Below are 17437 nucleotides of genomic sequence, written 5' to 3' on the forward strand. Positions count from 1 at the left end.
GGTTTTTTTAAACTTTAAAATCTTTTATTAGTTTGAGTCTTGTCTTGTTTTGGTATAACGTATAAGGTAGAGATCCAGCTTAATTTCTCCAGATGGCTACTTGTCTTAATACATACCATTTATTGAAGGGTTCACCTTTTTCCTTTGATTTAAAGTGCTGTCTTTATAACATTAAAGTTCCATGTGTGTTTGCATCTGTTTATGGACTTCTGCATTCTCTTTCATTGATTGTCTGTTCATGTGCCAGTACTGCACTGTTTCAATCATTGTAGCTTTCCTACAATTCTTTTTTTCCTTGTCAGCTCATTCTTATCATGTTTGCCAAAGTGGTGCCACCCAGCCCTTTGCTTTCTTCAAGTCCAATCTTCAACTCAGAGTGAGGCCATTCCATGTGAACTTTACCCTCCCCCGCCACACACACACACTGCTGTGATACTTCTTTGTATTTTCTTTATCCCGTGCCCTTGGATCTTTCCCCTCCCATCAATCATCCTGCCCTGGATACCCCCTTGAATCTTCTCAACTGTCTTTTCCCACAGACCTCTCCTCTGTCCACAGCTTATTTGAGTTTTCTCTATTCTGAAAAACCTCTTCCTGGCTTTGCTACTTTCTCAGTCTAGTGTGCTGTTACACACTTCTTTCCCTGACATAGTCACCAAGAATTAATCTCCATTCACTGTCCCAGCTTCCTCGCTGGCACTAATTCTTCAGAGCCTCAGTTTCCATCCCACCCACTTGGCTGAAATTTGTTTCACAAGGTCATTGATGACCTTACAGTCACTGAATCCAGTGGTATCAGTTTATCACCCTTAAAACTGCAGCAATGGAGCTCTGGCCAGTTTGGCTCAGCAGTTAGAGCCTCAGACCGAAGGGTCGTGAGTTCAATTCCCAGTCAAGGGCACAAACCTGCATTGCAGGTTCAATCCCTACCCCAGTTGGGGTCATGTAGGAGGCAGCCAATCAATAATGCCTCTCTCACATCGATGTTTCTCTCTCTCTCTCTCTCTCCCTCCCTCCTTTCCACTCTATCTGAAAATCAATGGAAAAATATCCTTGGGTGAGAATTAAAAAACAAAACCGAACTGCAGCATTGAAGCCGTTGACCCCTTCCCCTGGCTCTGAGATGCCAGGCCGTCCTGAGTCTCTCCTGCCCCGTTGTCTGTTCTGGTGCTTCTTCCTCTGTCCTTCCTTGATCGTCACTGTCTCCTTTGGTGAACTGAATCCCTCCCCGTGGCTGCCACATCAACAAGGATGCTCCTAAGCCTGTAGATAACCAACTCCAGCTCTTAGACTCTAGGGCTGAATTTCCAAACTGCTTTCAGGAGACCAACTAAGAGGTTCTTGTGTCAGTCCAAGCAGGGGAAGAGGAAGGCCTGATGGAGAGGGATGATGACAATCACCAGGGGAATTAAAAAAAAAAATACCAGTGTCCAAGCTGCTCCCCAAACCAATCAAATGAGGATCTCTGGGGTGGGCCCAGACACCCGTATGTATAACCCCCCCCCTCCCTCCGTGATTCCAGTATAGCTAAGTTTGCAAGCCTAGGGAGAGAGGGAGTCTCAGATGACTCCTGCCTTCTGACTGATAAGTGGTAGGTGGGCGTGTGGGTCACTAAAGTGGGGATTACAGAGGAAGGGTGAGTTTGGGGCTTCAAGGTGGGTTCTGTTGGGATAGGTTGAATTTGAGCTGCCATTGGGACACCAAGATAAGGGGTTCCGCAGATGCTTGAATCTCCTTAAAGTAGGTATTCTCTGCTCCTCCCCTTCCAGGCCTGCACTGACGTGGGGCAGAGTTCAGTCTCACCCCGGGGACAGGGCATTGAAGCACACATGCCTGGCGACAGCCCCTCCTGGCTACCCTCCAGATCCTCTCTCCCACAGCACCCCACTCCCAGCCAGTGGGCTCCTCGATAGTCCCCACTGTGCTGCCTCTGAGTCTTTTCTCAAGCTATATCCCCAAGAGGACTTCCATGTCACCTCCCTGGTCAAAGTCCACCCCACTCTCAGGACATCTTCCTCCTGTTCCCTGCTGGAAAGACTCTCCCACAGCACCGCAGGATCTTACCACCTCTAACTGTGGCATTTGTGGACAGCACCTTACTTGCTGAGGGTTCGAACCGTCTCCTCCTGGGTGGTGTAGACATAAGGATCGCCATCTGATAACCCTCCTTTTGGGAGCTTCCAGAGCAGAGTGCATCTCCCTGCCTGAGGGCTCTGCTGCTGAGGGTCTGGTTGCAGATCTGCTGTCAGCTGAGCGAGCCTGATGGGGCCCCCATCGCTCACCCAGACCCTAGCACTCCCTTTATGAAGGTGGCTGCAGAGAGCTGTGATTCTTGGGCCTGAGGACGAGTGGGGACAGGATGGGGCTGGGGTGCGATAGCAGGCTCTCCAGAGGGACTAGAGCACGTGAAAGCCCCTCCAGTCATGCTCACGTGTCTCCTGTAGACGTGGGCTCGAAGAACAGGATGCCAGAGGAGGCAAGGAAAGGTGACACGGGCACGTCACTCCGTCTGCTTGATGGAAACTGCTCTGAACTCCACAGACCTGTCACAAGAGCCAAGTGGGCAGAGGGCAGGACAGGAAGTGACTTTGATGCAAGGAGTGGAGACCATGGGATAGCACTGCAGGGTGAGGTGTCCCTGCTCTGAAGGAGCAGGACCGGGAACCCCGGTGCTGTCCCCCCAGATGGTAGCCCTCAGTCATGCTCCACTCCCATCACACTCTCATCCTCTTCACTGTCTTCCCCTTTGCCCAGGCTGACGGGAACTACCCTGTAGAGGTCCATCTGCATCCAGACCCAGATGATGCCAGAGCTATGACCGGGCCTGCAGGTGTGGCGCCGAGGGGAAATCAGCCATGGAGCAGCCACCGGAGGAAGCCCCTGAGGTCCGGGAAGAGGAGGAGAAAGAGGAAGTGGCAGAGACACAAGGAGCCCCAGAGCTCAATGGAGGACCAGAGCACTCGCTTCCTTCCAGCAGCTATACAGGTGAGGAGGAGGCAGGCAGGGGCACAGGCAGGGGAGTGTGGAACGCTGGCCTCTGCAGACAGCCTCGTGGGAGTGCAGAGTAGCAGCACGATGGGCTGGAGCCGATGGCCTAGTTCACACTCCTGCTGCGCTGCTCATCAGCTGCAGGGCCTGGGCAAGTCGCACCACTCTTTCTAAGTCAGGAATCGAGGGGACACAGACGTGGGCTTTTGTGAGAATTGCAGGAATTCAGGTGTGTCGTGCATGTTGTCATTATTCCACCACTGCTACCACAGGGGATCCGGGACCCATCTGCATGAACAATGCACTAGAAAGATCACTGTTCCTGTGATTGTGATGATCACTCGAAACACACAACTCAGTTGGTCTGGTGCTAATTATACACATCATCAAGCTGTACTGTAATTAGGCATAAATGCTAAGCAGTTGGTATGATTGACTATAATTAATATCACTTTTGTGCAGCCAGTTTTTAACTTCTCTTGCCTCACTTGTTGGTTCCCCTTTATTTATCCACTGTCAGCAGCCATGTAGACATTTTTCTCTGGTACCTTGTACTATCTGTCACTGTTTTCATCATCATCATCATCATCATGTGTCCACCTTCGAGGGCACCCAGATCCAATTCTCTCAGCCCCTGGCTTTCCCTGCTCCTGCCTCATCTTCCCAGCTTCTCCTTCTGCCTTTACCTGAGTGTCATCACACCCAGCTGGTCCTTGCTCCCTTGCCTCAGTGGGAACTCAGGGTCAGGATACACTGCCAAGAGGGGATACCTTGACCTTGCTGCTGGTTTCAGCCGACGGAGGTTCTGGCCCACAGGTGCTGGTTCAAGGCAGACGAGCAGGCCTGTCTCATAAGGATGGGCCCTGGGCTCTAGACTCTGGTGCCTGTGTGGGGAGAAGGAGGTGGATGGTGTCAGAATTAAGAGTTAAGGCGGGGGGCCCTGACCAGTGTGGCTTAGTTGTTTGGGCATCATCCTGTGCACTGAAAGGTTGCCAGTTCCATTCCCAGTCAGGGCACATGTTCGGGTTGCAGGCTCCATCTCCATTAGGGGGCGTGCAAGAGCAGCTAATGATGTTTCTCTCTCACATCGATGTTTCTCTCTCTCTCTCCCTCTCCCTCTCCCTCTAAAAATCAGTAAGAAAAAAAGAGTTAAGGCAGGGGGAGGTGCAGTTGAAGTAGGACAGGCTCCTGCCTGGGCCTGCACCTAAGAGAGCCCCGAATCCCTGAACCATGGCTGCTTTGAACCTGCAGAGTGAGTCCTGGGGTTTTTCAGAGCTTCTTCCTCTTTAGGGCACATGGTGGAGTAGGTGAGGGGAGCGCCATCACCCAAGCCCTCTGACAGGTGAGGAGGGGTAGGGCGCAGAGGGAAGACACTGGGGGCTAAGAATGAGCAAGTGATGTCACTGAGGACTTTAAGAGAGTGAAAGGAAAGAGAGGGCACAGGTTTGCGACCTCACTGCCTTTCCTGGCCCTACGTCTGGGTCCAGGCACATAGAAGTTGCCTGTAGATAATTTCCTGTCCTGGGGTTTCCTACATACCTTGTGGGGACCACCTCCCAAGTGACCCTGCTGTTCACACGCAGACCAGAGTGCTTGGGCGCACGGGGCAAAGGGGCTGCCGTGATGGCATCTTGAGGATTTAGGGCACATGGAGAGATGCTGGGAAAGAATTTGCCCAGCCAGCCCGTGTTTGATGGATTCCATATCAATAAATTAGTGAAGTGGAGGGAGAAAGACTTCCTTGTTCAGTCATTGAAACAGGAGACGAGTGTTTAACATAGTCTCCATACATTAGAACCATAGTATATAAAAACTTCCTACAAAGGATAAGACAAGCCACCTGACAGAAAAATAGAAACAGGCCATTCTCTGTCAGACAAATACAGGTGGCTGGAAAACAAACATTTTGCAGCCTCACTCATCAGAGAAGGTCTCTGCAGGTGAGATTGGCAGAGGATGCCGTCTGGAGCCCGAGGATGTGGCCCTGCAGCCGCTGAGGGTGGAGGGCAGCTTGGCACAGCCAGCACTGTGCATTCCTGTGGCCCTGAGTCCCCTCCTGGGAGTGTGTCCCTGTAAACACTCGCTCAGTGTGCGCAGAGATGTCCACACTTGTTTACTGCAGCACTGCTCATAAAAGCAAAAAAATGGAGAGCGCCCATCCGTGGGGAATGTAAACCGTGGCAGAGCCGTGCTGTGGAATGCTCCAGTCATTAAAGAGGATAAGATAGGCTGTATGTACTGACAGGGCAGTAAGTTCCTGACAAGTTGGGGATCCCATTGTTTAAAAATCCTTATATATGCCCTGGCTGGTGTGGCCTAGTTGGTTGGATGTCCTCCTAAGCACTGAAAGGCCGTGGGTTCGATTCCCAGTCAGGGTACGTGCCCAGGCTGCAGGCTCGATCCCCAGTAGGAGGTGTGCAGGAGGCGGCTGATGATGTTTTGCTTTCACATTCATATTTCTCTCTCTCCTTCCCACTCCATTCCTCTCTCTCTTAAAAAAAAATTTAAAAAAAGAATCTTCACTCCATCAGCTAAAAGCTTTTTAAGCCCTGGCCGGTTTTGCTCAATGGTTAGAGCATTGGCCTGCGGTCCGGAGAGACCCGGGTTCGGTTCCCGCTAAGGGCACGTACCTCGGTTGCAGTTTGTCCCCGGCCCTGGTTGGGTCGTGCGGGTGGCAGCCACTCAATGTGTCCCTTTCACGTAGATGTTTCTCTCTCTCTCTGTCTCTTCCTCTCTCTCCTTCCCACTCTATCTGAACAAAAAATGGAAAAATGTCCTCGGGTGAGGATTAAAAAAAAAAAAAAAGAAGTCTTACGCATCATAGGAGGTACTAGAGGAGTAGACAAAAACGCTGAGCGGGCCTGACTTAAAAGTGGGATCACGGGTGGAGGGGATCTGCCATAGATGCTGCACACCCTTAGGACTTTCCCCAGCAAACCTGGAATATTCTCATATTTTAACAAGGAATTACATTTTTTTTCTTTAAAGGGTTAAAAAAAAATACACCTGGCCGGTGTGGCCCAGTGGATTGAGCATCGTCCCACGGACTGAGAGGTCCCAGTTCGATTCCTGGTCAGGGCACATGCCTGGGTTGCAGGCTTTATTCCCCAGTAGGGGGCGTGCAGCAGGCAGCCGGTTGATGTTGCTCACATAGATGTTTCTGTCTCTCTCCCCTTTCCTTTCTCTCTAAAAAAATCAATAAAAAGATATTTTAACAAAAAATGCCATGGGTGAGGGCACTGGAGACAGAGCCCCACCCGGTCTGTGTTGGGGAATCACACACACCAGGGCAGGAGTCCCAGGTCGGCCACCAGGAGCTGTGGCCCTCACTGTGCTACAGCCTCTTCACCTTTAAGGGTTTCATCCTGCCCACCTCAGACCAGCCAGGTGAGGAGTAAATGCTACTCTCAGACACACCACTCTCAGATCTCAGCTCCTACCGGTTCCCTGCCCCACCCCATGAGACTATGACTTTACACTCTGGAGTCCCCTGGGGGACCCATTGAGTCGAGCCTGAAACCACAGGAAAGCTGCACAGTTGGCTTCCCTTCTGACCCTCCAGATGTTCTGCACTGACCTGCATCTCTGTACCCAGCCCAACACCTGCCAGCACCTCCCCTCACCTGCAGGGAGGCAGGCAGGACCAGCCTGGTCATTAGCACTCAGCGACAAGGACACTCACATCCCCAGGGTCCCCCAACTGGGTAGGGGCAGGGGCAATGGGCTGGTGCTCACACCCTACTTTTGTCTTCGTCCCCCCGCCCCCAGCTTCAGTGATGAACATTCCAGTCACACTGAGAAAAAGGTCAGGGGTCTTAGTGTGGGGCTGAGGAAGATAAAATGTCCTTCCTCTTGGCCTTGGCATCTCCTCTCACTCAGCAAACGCTTGGTGGGTATCCAGGAAGCCATTCAATGGAGGACAGTCTGTGTGGCTGGCCTGAGGAGCCCACAGTCCAGGCAGACAGGACAACAGAAGTAAGGAGGCTGCTGGGTAACCCAGCCCCAGAGTCCTACAGAATTGACCCTGATTTCAGAAGCTGTTTGCCTGAGGGGTTCTGCCAACAAAGTAAATAGACAGGGCTACCCCTCCTGGACCCCCACAGCCATGACAGCAGCATACCTCCAGCGATGGAGACTAGATACGCAGGAGTACTTCCCGCCATACTTGATGACGGGAATACGGTCAGCAGTGTCTGTTTGTGGAACTTGTAATCAAAGGTGGTGCAACCGGAACTCCACACTCTGGGTGAGGGGGCTAGTGTTTGTGCTGCATCCAAACAGTGAGTGTGGCAGTGTCATCCTCAGCATGGGCATGTCTCGCTGTTTATCATGCTCACAAATTAATGATCGGGTTTATACGTGGGAAGCTGTAAGTGTGGTGGGTGAGAGCTCAGGGTTGGATATAAATCTCTTAGGGTTCTCTAGAGAAACAGAACCAGTAGGATGTGTGTACGTGTATATACGGAGGGAGGTGGGAGGCTGGGAGATCTAAGGAATTGCCTCAGCAGCTGTGAGGGCTAGCACGTCGAAATTCTGTGGACAGGCCAGCAGGCTGGCATCCAGGGAAAATGATGTCCAAATGCAGTCTGGAGACAGAATTCCTTCTTCCTTCAAGAGGCCTACTTGCATTATTGAGAGTACGATTTAAATGTTAATCACATCTAAAAACTACCTTCACAGCAACATCTGGACCGATGTTTGACCAAAAACTTGGTTCCGTGGCCTGGCCAAGTTGACATAAAATTAACCATCAGAGCCAACGTCAGCATGTTACTTAACCTTCTGAGTCTCTGTTGTCTCGCCTGTAAAACGGGGATAAGAAGACCTGCTGGCGGGGTTGTTACGAGGTCAGGAGATTGCCGATGGCAAGTGTCCCGTGGAGTGCCTAGCGCACAGCAGGCACGTGCTGACAGAGCGGGTGATTGGTGCAGACACACAGCCTTCGCAGGGAAGTCAGGTTTAGGTTCCAGTTTCAGACCCACCATGTACTCAGGTGACGTTGGGCAGATCCCTTAACCTCACTGAGCTTCAGCTTCTTCATGTTTCAATGGTGGCAGCTACTGTCTTTCAAAGTGATATGAAATGATACATTTAATGGGGGCCTGATAAATGCTGGTTCTTTCCCCTCCCCCTCCTGGGGGTAGTAAAAGTAGGAGATATTTGGGGCTGGTCAGGCAGGGTGTGGCTAGAGCGGAAGTTCACAGGTAGGGCTTAGGGCCCCTGTGATGGCCCTCGGGTGAGCAAGTGCATTTCCTAGAGCAGAGGATGTGCTGGGCTGGCTGGAGAGATCACCCGAGGCAGACGGCCCTCAAACAGCAAGCCTGGGGCCTCTTCCACCAGGCATGCCTGGGGGGCACCAGGGCAAGGTCTCCCGGTGTGGGGGAGGGCCTCTCGGAACCCCTGTCCCCACCAGAAGATCATGGGAGGTGGTGTAACCTTCAGAAGCTGGTCCCTAGAATGGGGGGCATGCTACCATCATTACTTTTAGGTAGGACATGATGGTGATTTGAGGATAAACCCTTGAGCCAAGTGGTCAACTAGGAAGAAACAGAATCTTTATCTTTGGAAAACCTACCCCAAAGCTACCACCACTTTGGTGTCCCCCATACACCCCACAACAAAAGCCATCCCTGTGGGATGAGTACACTGCCCCCCCCCCCCCCGCACCTCATCCCCCTGCATATCTGTGCCTTGTGTATCAGTCATTGTGTCTTCTATTCCCTCGGGTAGGCAGGGCTGCCCTGGTCCTATCACCGCAAGACCACCAGGCCTCCCTGACTGCTGTTTGGCAGCCTGTGCCTATTCACCACCTGGATCTCTCCCAGGGTCCCCATTGCCCTGGGCCCGTGTCTGCCCAGTCCAGTTTGCAGCTCTTCCTGCCCTGGTCTCCCCTCACAGTCCAGAGCTCTCAGTGGCCAGTAGGGCTTGGGCATCTTGGCTTCTTCCAGGGTTTGGGGTAGTCCTGACACCCTGAGCCAGGAGCCAGCAGCAGGCCAGGTAATGCAAGAGGAGGCTAGGTCTTGTTCCGGGGGCTCTCCGGGCCTAATAAGCAGAGAGACGTCCCCCACATACACACACACATGTACCTTAGGTTCCTGTGAAGCTGGGGGGTGGGGGGGACGACCAGAAGAAGGAAGAGAGGCATGGCCCCTGTGGGCACACCACTCGGAAACTGCAGGATCGCGGCTTTCCTGTAAGCATCCCCAAACTTAAGCTGATATTTACACGGCACTTCCAAGTTCCAAGAGCTTTCTCTGTATTAACTCCTGTATGCCTCACGGTGACTCTCTGAGACAACAGAGACAATCTGTGGTCATCTCCCTTTTACAGAGGAGGAAACTGAGGCCCAGAGGGCAGAGTGGGGTTTTAGGTGCAGGCCACTGATATGGAGTTGGACTGCGTGGCTCCAGAGCCACATTCTGAGCACCTGGAAGCTGACTTGGAGGCCCTGCAAAGCACTTGCCTTTTCTTCAAATCCTCACTGAAGATGCTGATTCTTAGAGGAAGGGAGTGGGAGAGACAGAGAAGCATCGATGTGAGAGAGAAACATCTATTGGTTGCCTTCCACACGCACCCTGACTGGGGATCAAACTCACAACCGAGGTATGTGCCCTGACCGGGAATCGAACCTGCATCCCCTCAGTGTACAGGACAATGCTCCAACCAACTGAGCCACGCCGGCAAAGCACTCACCTTCCCTGACCACCTCATGCCCAAGTGACGGCTCCTTCGCAGTCCTGCGCCACCTGCCTGCCCCTCGGCCAGCGAGGCCTCACTGCAGTGTGCTCTAGTTTCTTACCTCAGCTGGTTGAGGGCAAGGTCTGAGTCCTGCCCTGCACACAGCAGGTGCCCATCAAATGTCCTGAGTGAAGGGAGGGTGGCATTGCCAAATGTCCAGACAGCTGCCAAGCCCCCAGGGCCACGAGGGAGAGCGAGGAAGCACCAAGAGCTGCGAATGCTCTGAGGTGGCTGGTCCCTGAGGCTGGGGCTCGGAGCCAAAGGGAACGTGACTCGAGGCACTCTGTCTGAGTAGCGGAGAGGCGGACGTGCAAGCCACAGAACAACACGCTTACAAGAAGTGCCGGAGCACTCCTGGCCAGCATCCGTGCAGGCCTCTGCTGCACAGGGTTTCACACCGTACCCCATCTCCCCCAACAACTGGGCATGTGACTTCTGCCCCGTTAGAACGCCCCGGCAGTGGCGGTGCTCCCCTGCAGCCAGGTGGTGCAGAGGCCGGACTCCCCGGCAGCTTCAGGACCGCTTATTCCACAGCCACCGAGTGCCTGCCCTGTGGCCCTGGCGGAGCAGTAGCGGAGCCCCAGCACTGAGTAAACACAGGCTGTCAGGTGGTGACAAAGGCTGCTGAGCAGACCAAAGCTGCCTCGCCCTCCCAGGCCAAGTCTCCCCACAGCAGCTTGCCCAGGAGGTGGAGGGAGCCCACTCTCCCCGTCTGTGGGCTTGGGGAAGGCAGCAGGCTGCGGGTCCTCTGCTGTGGTTTGGTGCTTGTGCTCCCCTTCTGTGTTCAGGATGGGGGCCTGTCACCCCGAGACCAGGGGTGGGGAGAGGTGAGGGAGTGGGAGGTTACTCCATGATGGGGAAAATTTGATCTTTTGCAGAGTGCAAAATGCTAAGTCTGGGCTTATTGCCATGACTTGATCTCTTTTAGAGCTGACTGTTCTAAGCCCCTCGTTCTCTGGTTTGGGGTCTGGACCTGCCCCCAAGGCGGGTGATCAGTCATCGGGAGAGAGCAGAGAACAGAAGGTTGGCAGGACGAGGCACTGGGGCTGAGTGCAGGTCCCCTTTCCAAGGGGAGGGCTCACTTCTGAGTGTCTAAGGGAGAGATTCAGAAGAGACTCCCAGTGGTTCTTACTACGTCATCTGAAGGTGGATATGCCCTGAAGTCGTTGCCATGGCCAATTGCTTTCCTTGCTAACAGTCAGCACATGGCTCAACCATCTGTATGTTTAACAGAAAAACACTTGTGGAAATTCAGTGTGCTGCCCAGTCAATGTAGCTTTTTCTGTGTGAGCATATTTAGTGGGAGTGAATTTGAGTTTCTTGGGAGATCCTTCACAAGCATCAATGGAGTCCATGCAAGAACCCACCCCCCCAGGTGGAGGGGGCGCAGCACTGCAGGGGTCTCACTTCTGCCGTCTTCACAGAACACCTTCCACACACCCCTCGTGGGCCGCTTCCTAAGGACAAGCTAAAGAGATTCCTTCCCCTTGCTCCACAAAACACAACCATCCCTTCATACCCTCTCCTCCCCAAGGGTGAGTTCAGCCCAGGAAGGCTCTGCCTTATCCCAGATAGTAATAGCTGTCATTTCTGGAACACCTGCTGTATGTCAGGTCTGGGGAAATGCTTTGGAAACTTCATCCTCCCAGAGAAGCTATCATTAACCCATGTTCTGGATGAAGAAACTGATCCCCAGAAAGGCTGGCTTCTGTGGGCACACAGTTCTTAGATGGTGGAGCCGAGGGCTGTGTGAGTGGGAACATGGGTCAGCCAGCCGCCCCTGTGCATGTCTGCAGACCTCTCCCGGAGCTCCTCGCCACCCTCCCTGCTGGACCAGCTGCAGATGGGCTGTGACGGGGCCTCGAGTGGCAGCCTCAACATGGAGTGCCGTGTGTGCGGGGACAAGGCCTCGGGCTTCCACTACGGTGTCCATGCCTGCGAGGGCTGCAAGGTATGCGCGGTGGGGTGCTGGCTGGCAGGCTGCGGTCAGAGAGGCTTTCCCTGCCAATACCCGCGGCGAGTTCCTGCCTGGGCCGCAGCCTCGGCTCTGGGTCCTGCTCAGACAAGGCTTCGCTGTCAGGGTTGCCCTGCTGGGCACCTGCAGCACCAACCCGCCACTTACTGGGCCACTTGTGCCCCCTGGGAACCTGGCTGGAAAAGGCAGGTGAGACAGAAAGGTGGGGGCTTAGGTGGAGGCATCTTCCTGAGGTCGGGTTCCTGCACCTCAAAGCCTGAAGGGGCTCTTTGAGAAAAGAAAAGAAATGTTACATTTGTTTTTCCAGTGGTGCTTTTGGGTTCTTCCTTCTAACTGCACACCCATCAGGCGTTCACACACTAGTCCATTAAACCACTGCCAAGAAAACACGCAGGACCAGATACAGTTATGAGACAATCAAGTTGTCATGATACAGTTTTGTTACCAAATTAACAAAAAGACATTTAAAGTAAATATGGTTTATTTTAATTATTTCAAAAGTTTTAGAGTTGTTTACCTTCCTTCTCCCACTCCATTCCGACAAAATTCTCCCACTACTTCCAGATGTCAGAAGTTTTTACCTCTTCATGCGTGACTGGGCCCCAGTACCACCGGCGGGCAGCGGGGTTCTCCAGCCCTCTCCCTCCCCTGTGGCTTTTCCTCCCTGTGCGTCCCTCAGGGCTTCTTCCGCCGGACGATGCGCATGAAGCTGGAGTACGAGAAGTGTGAGCGGAGCTGCAAGATCCAGAAGAAGAACCGCAACAAGTGCCAGTACTGCCGCTTCCAGAAGTGCCTGGCACTGGGCATGTCGCACAACGGTGAGAGCCGACCGGGGCAGGTGGGCTGCTGCTCCACGCAGCTCGAAACCCGTGTTAGGGAGCCCAGAAAGGGGTGCCCTCTGCTGTGCCAGGCACGCTGTAGGCACTGCCAAGTGTCAGCTGCTGACCTTGCTGACCTGGACCCGGAGCCTTGGAGCCAGTGTAAACCTAGCCCCAGATCTGCCTTCCCCAGACTGCCCAGCATCCCCCGTGGGTCTCAGGCTGGGGCAGTCGCCACCCTACCCGAGGCTCACCCTGCCTAGCCCAGGAGGGAAGTGGGATTGGCCCCAGCTCCAGTGCTGGTGGAAACACCACTCCCGGAACCTCAGGCCTGGCTCAGGTGGCCTGGCGCAGCGTGAAAAGCCACTGTGAAGGCCTTGGACCCCTCAGCCCTTCTTGGTTATTGAGGGCAGGCAGGAGCCAGGCAGGAGTTTCCTGGAGGCCAGCCACTCACGAGACAGAGCCTGCCCTGCCCCATGCTCTGGGCCTCCTGCAGTCTCGTCTTCAGATCCCAGAGTAGGATTTTGCAAAGCCCAACCTGCCCCCTCTTTACTCCTCTGGGTCACACCCCCGAGGACAGGGAGAGCCTCTTGTTTCAATGTCTTCACCCATGGGGGCCCCGACTGCCTTGCACCTCTGAGGGTGGCAGGACCTGAGGCGCTGTCTGCAGCCTTTTTAGGTGATGGGGTCTGGCAGCTCTGGGTTCGATCCTTCCCCTCCATCTGTATCTGCCTGGCCCCATTACTTGGCTGAAGTGAGGGGATTCCCAGGAGGTCTCAGGGCTGACTGAACTCTCACTTTTTCTCTGAGAGAAGCCAGATTTGCTTCCATTGCGACTCATTTAATTATTCTGAGAATCCAGTGAGATTTTAGTGTGAGCCCCACTTTCCTGGTGAGAAAAGAAGACCAGGGGCCTGAAGCTGCAGGGCAGCAAGCTGCCGAGCTGGCGCTCAGGCACAGGCCTCCGACACCACGGGCGCTCCTGCCCGCCGCTCACCTCGGCCAGCGCCGCGCCGCCACTCCTTGGGCTGGGCCCTGTGAGCCGGGCACTGTGGACAAGCAGACAGGACCCTTGCACCCTGGAGCGTATGTTCTGGAGGGTTCCCCAACCTTCCAGCTTGCTATCTCTAGAGCTTCTGAGAGCCCTGGGCTCAAAGTGCGTCTCCATCTGTGGCCCGTGCACCTTAGAGGGATGAGGAAGTGCTGGCCCCTGCAGGACGCCTTGCTGACTAAGCTCCTGCTCCCCTGCAGCCATCCGCTTTGGCCGGATGCCGGAGGCCGAGAAGAGGAAGCTGGTGGCAGGGCTGACGGCAGGCGAGGGGAGTCAGCACAACCCTCAGGTGGCTGACCTGAGGGCCTTCTCCAAGCACATCTACAGCGCCTACCTGAAAAACTTCAGCATGACCAAAAAGAAGGCCCGAGGCATCCTCACTGGCAAGGCCAGCCACACGGCGGTGAGTGTCACTGCGCAGCCCAGCGGCATCCCTGCTCTGGGCCCCTGCCGCCTTCCTGACTCCTGGGAGACCAGACCTTCCTCCTCACGTCATGGTGCAGGCAGGGGGTATGGGGAGCACACGGGCGGGAGGCTCCGAGGCCCGGCCTCTAACGGGGCCTGGTTTTCAGCCCTTTGTGATCCACGACATCGAGACATTCTGGCAGGCAGAGAAGGGCCTCGTGTGGAAGCAGCTGGTGAACGGCCTGCTGCCCTACAAGGAGATCAGCGTGCACGTCTTCTACCGCTGCCAGTACACCACGGTGGAGACCGTGCGTGAGCTCACCGAGTTCGCCAAGAGCATCCCCAGCTTCGGCAGCCTCTTCCTCAACGACCAGGTGACCCTCCTCAAGTACGGAGTGCACGAGGCCATCTTCGCCATGCTGGCCTCCATCGTCAACAAGGACGGGCTGCTGGTGGCCAACGGCACTGGTTTTGTCACCCGTGAGTTCCTGCGCAGCCTCCGCAAGCCCTTCAGTGATATCATCGAGCCCAAATTCGAGTTTGCTGTCAAGTTCAATGCCCTGGAACTTGACGACAGTGACCTGGCTCTGTTCATCGCCGCCATCATTCTGTGCGGAGGTGAGTGAGGTGGGGCAGGGGGCTGGCCCAGCACAACCAGGCCTCCTGAGGGCTGGACCTCCCTGCAGGGCACCACGCCTGTGCTCAGGCAGCGTGGGCAAGCGTGCGTGAGAGGGACCAGCTGGACATGCAGGACCAGCTCCGTCTCGTATGGGTGGAAATGAAACAAAAAGACCGAAAGGACGCATGCCAACGTGCCAACAGGGCTGTTGCTGGGGTGGAGAAGCTGTATTTTACCAACATTTTTCAGTTGCAACAGTCGTAATAATAGTCATGCTGTCCGTGGATGGCACGGTGCTCCCTTCACGGCGGCGCTGTTCTGGTCCCTTTGCCTGGGTTATGACCATTTGGTCCTCACAACCGCCCGCGCTTAGCTACTTCCGGCATCCGCAGTGCGCGGTGCGGAAACGAGCCCAGGGCGGCTGAGCGGCCTGCCAGAGCCTCCACTGGTCCGGGAGAGCTGGGGTGTGAATCCAGGCAGTCTCGTAGCCACGATACTGTACTGCCCAGTCAGGAGAACAAAGGAGGGGGCTGGAACTCAGCGGGGCATCCCTGAGGGCTTGGGTCTGTCGCAGCAAGGAGGCCTGCTGTCCCCTGGGCCAGGTCCCCCACACAGGGGAGGGGTAGCAGAGCTCGTGCCTGCCTGCTCCCTTCCACACCTCTGCCCTGTGTCCCCACAGACCGGCCAGGCCTCATGAACGTGTCACAGGTGGAGGCCATCCAGGACACCATCCTGCGTGCCCTCGAGTTCCACCTGCACGCCAACCACCCGGACGCCCAGTACCTCTTCCCCAAGCTGCTGCAGAAGATGGCTGACCTGCGGCAGCTGGTCACCGAGCACGCCCAGATGATGCAGCGGATCAAGAAGACTGAGACGGAGACCTCGCTGCACCCCCTGCTCCAGGAAATCTACAAGGACATGTACTGAAGTGCACGCCCAGGGCCTCCCAGCAGGCCTCTGGGGGCCAAGAGCCAGGGGCAGATGGACAGCGCGGGGACAGGGCTACCATGGGACTTCCCCGTTGGCTGGCCAGCACTCCACATGCCCGGAGCAGCCGGAGCAGCCCAGCCTCACCCCCCATACTCCCTCCCTCTCCCTCTCCCTCCGTTCCTCTTTCTCCTCTAATGTCTTTGCTCTTCTCTTCCTTTCTGTACGATTCCCTCTTCTGTCCTCCCTCCCTCCCCATCCCCTTGTCTGTTCCTCTTTCTCTTTCCGTGGACAGTTTGTATTATCTCACCAGCAGCATAGAACAGGACTTCTGCTTTTGCCCCCTGCCCCGGTGCAGAAGGGAGTGGGGCCAGCCGTCACTGCAGGGGTGGACTTCACCTGCTCCCGTCCTCGCCGCAGGGACTGGAACCGTCCAAAGAAACACTAAGCTCTGGGCCCAGCCTCCTGGGGAAGCCGAGCAGGACCTGTGCTGACTGTGCAGTGGCCCCCAGTTGCTGGGTCCCTGCCCTGAAGGCCAGGGTGCCTCCCTGAGACTGTCACCACCCTCCCAAGGCTGAGGCTGGTGCCCCCTGACCCAGCCGACCCCAACCCAGACCCACGCCCCAGCCCACTCACACCAACACCTTGTTCTTTCCACTGGTCTTCCGGGCCAGTGCTGCTGATGGCCCCCTGTGCTGGCCGCTGGGGGACCTCCCCCAGCCTAGAACAAGGTGGGTTCCCTGCAGGTGGGGGCCCCACACCCCCCTGAAGAGGAGCAAGCCTCAGGGAGGTGGAAGTTGGCAGGGAAGCAGGGAGCAGGCCTTGGGTCGGCCCTCCAACAGCACCCACTCTCACCCTCCCACCCGCGTGCAGCAGCCTCCTCCGCCTGTGTTCTGTCAGGTCATGGCTCCGCCTCCCCCAGGGCCAGGGCTGAACTCGGGAGACAACATCCTGTCTCCTGCCCAGACACTGCCGGCTCCAGCCCAGCGGCAGCATGTGCCCCACACACTCCTGGAGCTGCCGCTCCAGCACACACCACAAGCACTGAATTCACTTTATCTGCAGGTTCCACACCCCTTCCCAGAGGTGGATGCATGCCCAGGGGGCCTGCAGTTGGCCAGGGCTGGGCCAGACCCTGGCCGGCAGGGCGTCCTGCTGAGTCAGCCCAGCACCTGCTGGCAGGCAAAGGCGCCAGGGGTAAGCTGCCCTGCTTCGTCCCAGCAGCTCTGCCACCCTCCTCCCCTGTTCAGCCCAGCTGGAACGCTCCCTGCAGTCCCTGGGGACGTGGACCTTGCCAGGCCAGTCCCCTCCTCAGGCCCTGCCCCTCCTTCCCCTCCACAGGTGCACTCTGCCGCTTTTCCAGGGAGGAAGCTGGCTGGCGCGGCGAGAGCTGGCTGGGGTCTCTGAGAACCTGGGCTCACAACCTAGCCTCCTGGGGCTGCTTGTCTTTCTCCTTCGAAAGAGGCCTTTCTCTCTGACTGCAGCCCTGGAAGGAAATGCCTAGAGAGGACAGGCCAGCGTCTGCCCTGCCGGCGCGGCAGCCTTCCAGGTCCCGAGCTCACCCCCTGCCGGCTGCTTCCCTCCCATCCTACTCGCCTGACCAGGCTTTGGGCCGGGTGCTCCCTTGGGGCCAGCACTGTGAGGGAGAGACTGTGCCTGACCTCCGCCTCCGCCCCCCCCCTTCGCACCCCACCCAGCTCTCGTGCTGAGAATACAGCTCTTCTCAGTGTCTGAACAGTCTCCAAAATTGAAATGTATATTTTTGCTAGGAGCCCATTTCCTGTGTTTTTAATATAAATAGTGTACACAGACTGATGGAACTTTAAATAAATGGGAATTAAATATTTAAGAGTTGACTTAGGCTGACTCAGTTCTCTGCGTGTTGTTCCTGGGGGCTGATCTGCCCCCCCACACAC

General features: G+C 55.7%; 1 protein-coding gene across 2 annotated transcripts in view; it reads left to right on the forward strand.

The window, feature by feature from the left end:
- The window catches only part of PPARD (peroxisome proliferator activated receptor delta), an 81088-nt gene extending 65391 nt beyond the window's left edge, over positions 1 to 15697 (forward strand). For both annotated transcript variants that reach the window (XM_036248378.1, XM_036248379.1), the window contains 6 exons: positions 2755 to 2985; positions 11523 to 11677; positions 12381 to 12519; positions 13771 to 13973; positions 14143 to 14593; positions 15274 to 15697. In XM_036248378.1, coding sequence (XP_036104271.1) covers positions 2856 to 2985; positions 11523 to 11677; positions 12381 to 12519; positions 13771 to 13973; positions 14143 to 14593; positions 15274 to 15521 — 1326 coding nt within the window. In that variant the 5' untranslated portion in view covers positions 2755 to 2855 and the 3' untranslated portion in view covers positions 15522 to 15697. The remainder of the gene's footprint in view (positions 1 to 2754; positions 2986 to 11522; positions 11678 to 12380; positions 12520 to 13770; positions 13974 to 14142; positions 14594 to 15273) is intronic.
- The last annotated feature ends 1740 nt before the right edge of the window (positions 15698 to 17437 follow it).

The sequence above is a fragment of the Molossus molossus genome, unplaced genomic scaffold, assembly GCF_014108415.1.
Source record: "Molossus molossus isolate mMolMol1 unplaced genomic scaffold, mMolMol1.p scaffold_m16_p_8, whole genome shotgun sequence".
Lineage (NCBI taxonomy): Eukaryota > Metazoa > Chordata > Mammalia > Chiroptera > Molossidae > Molossus > Molossus molossus.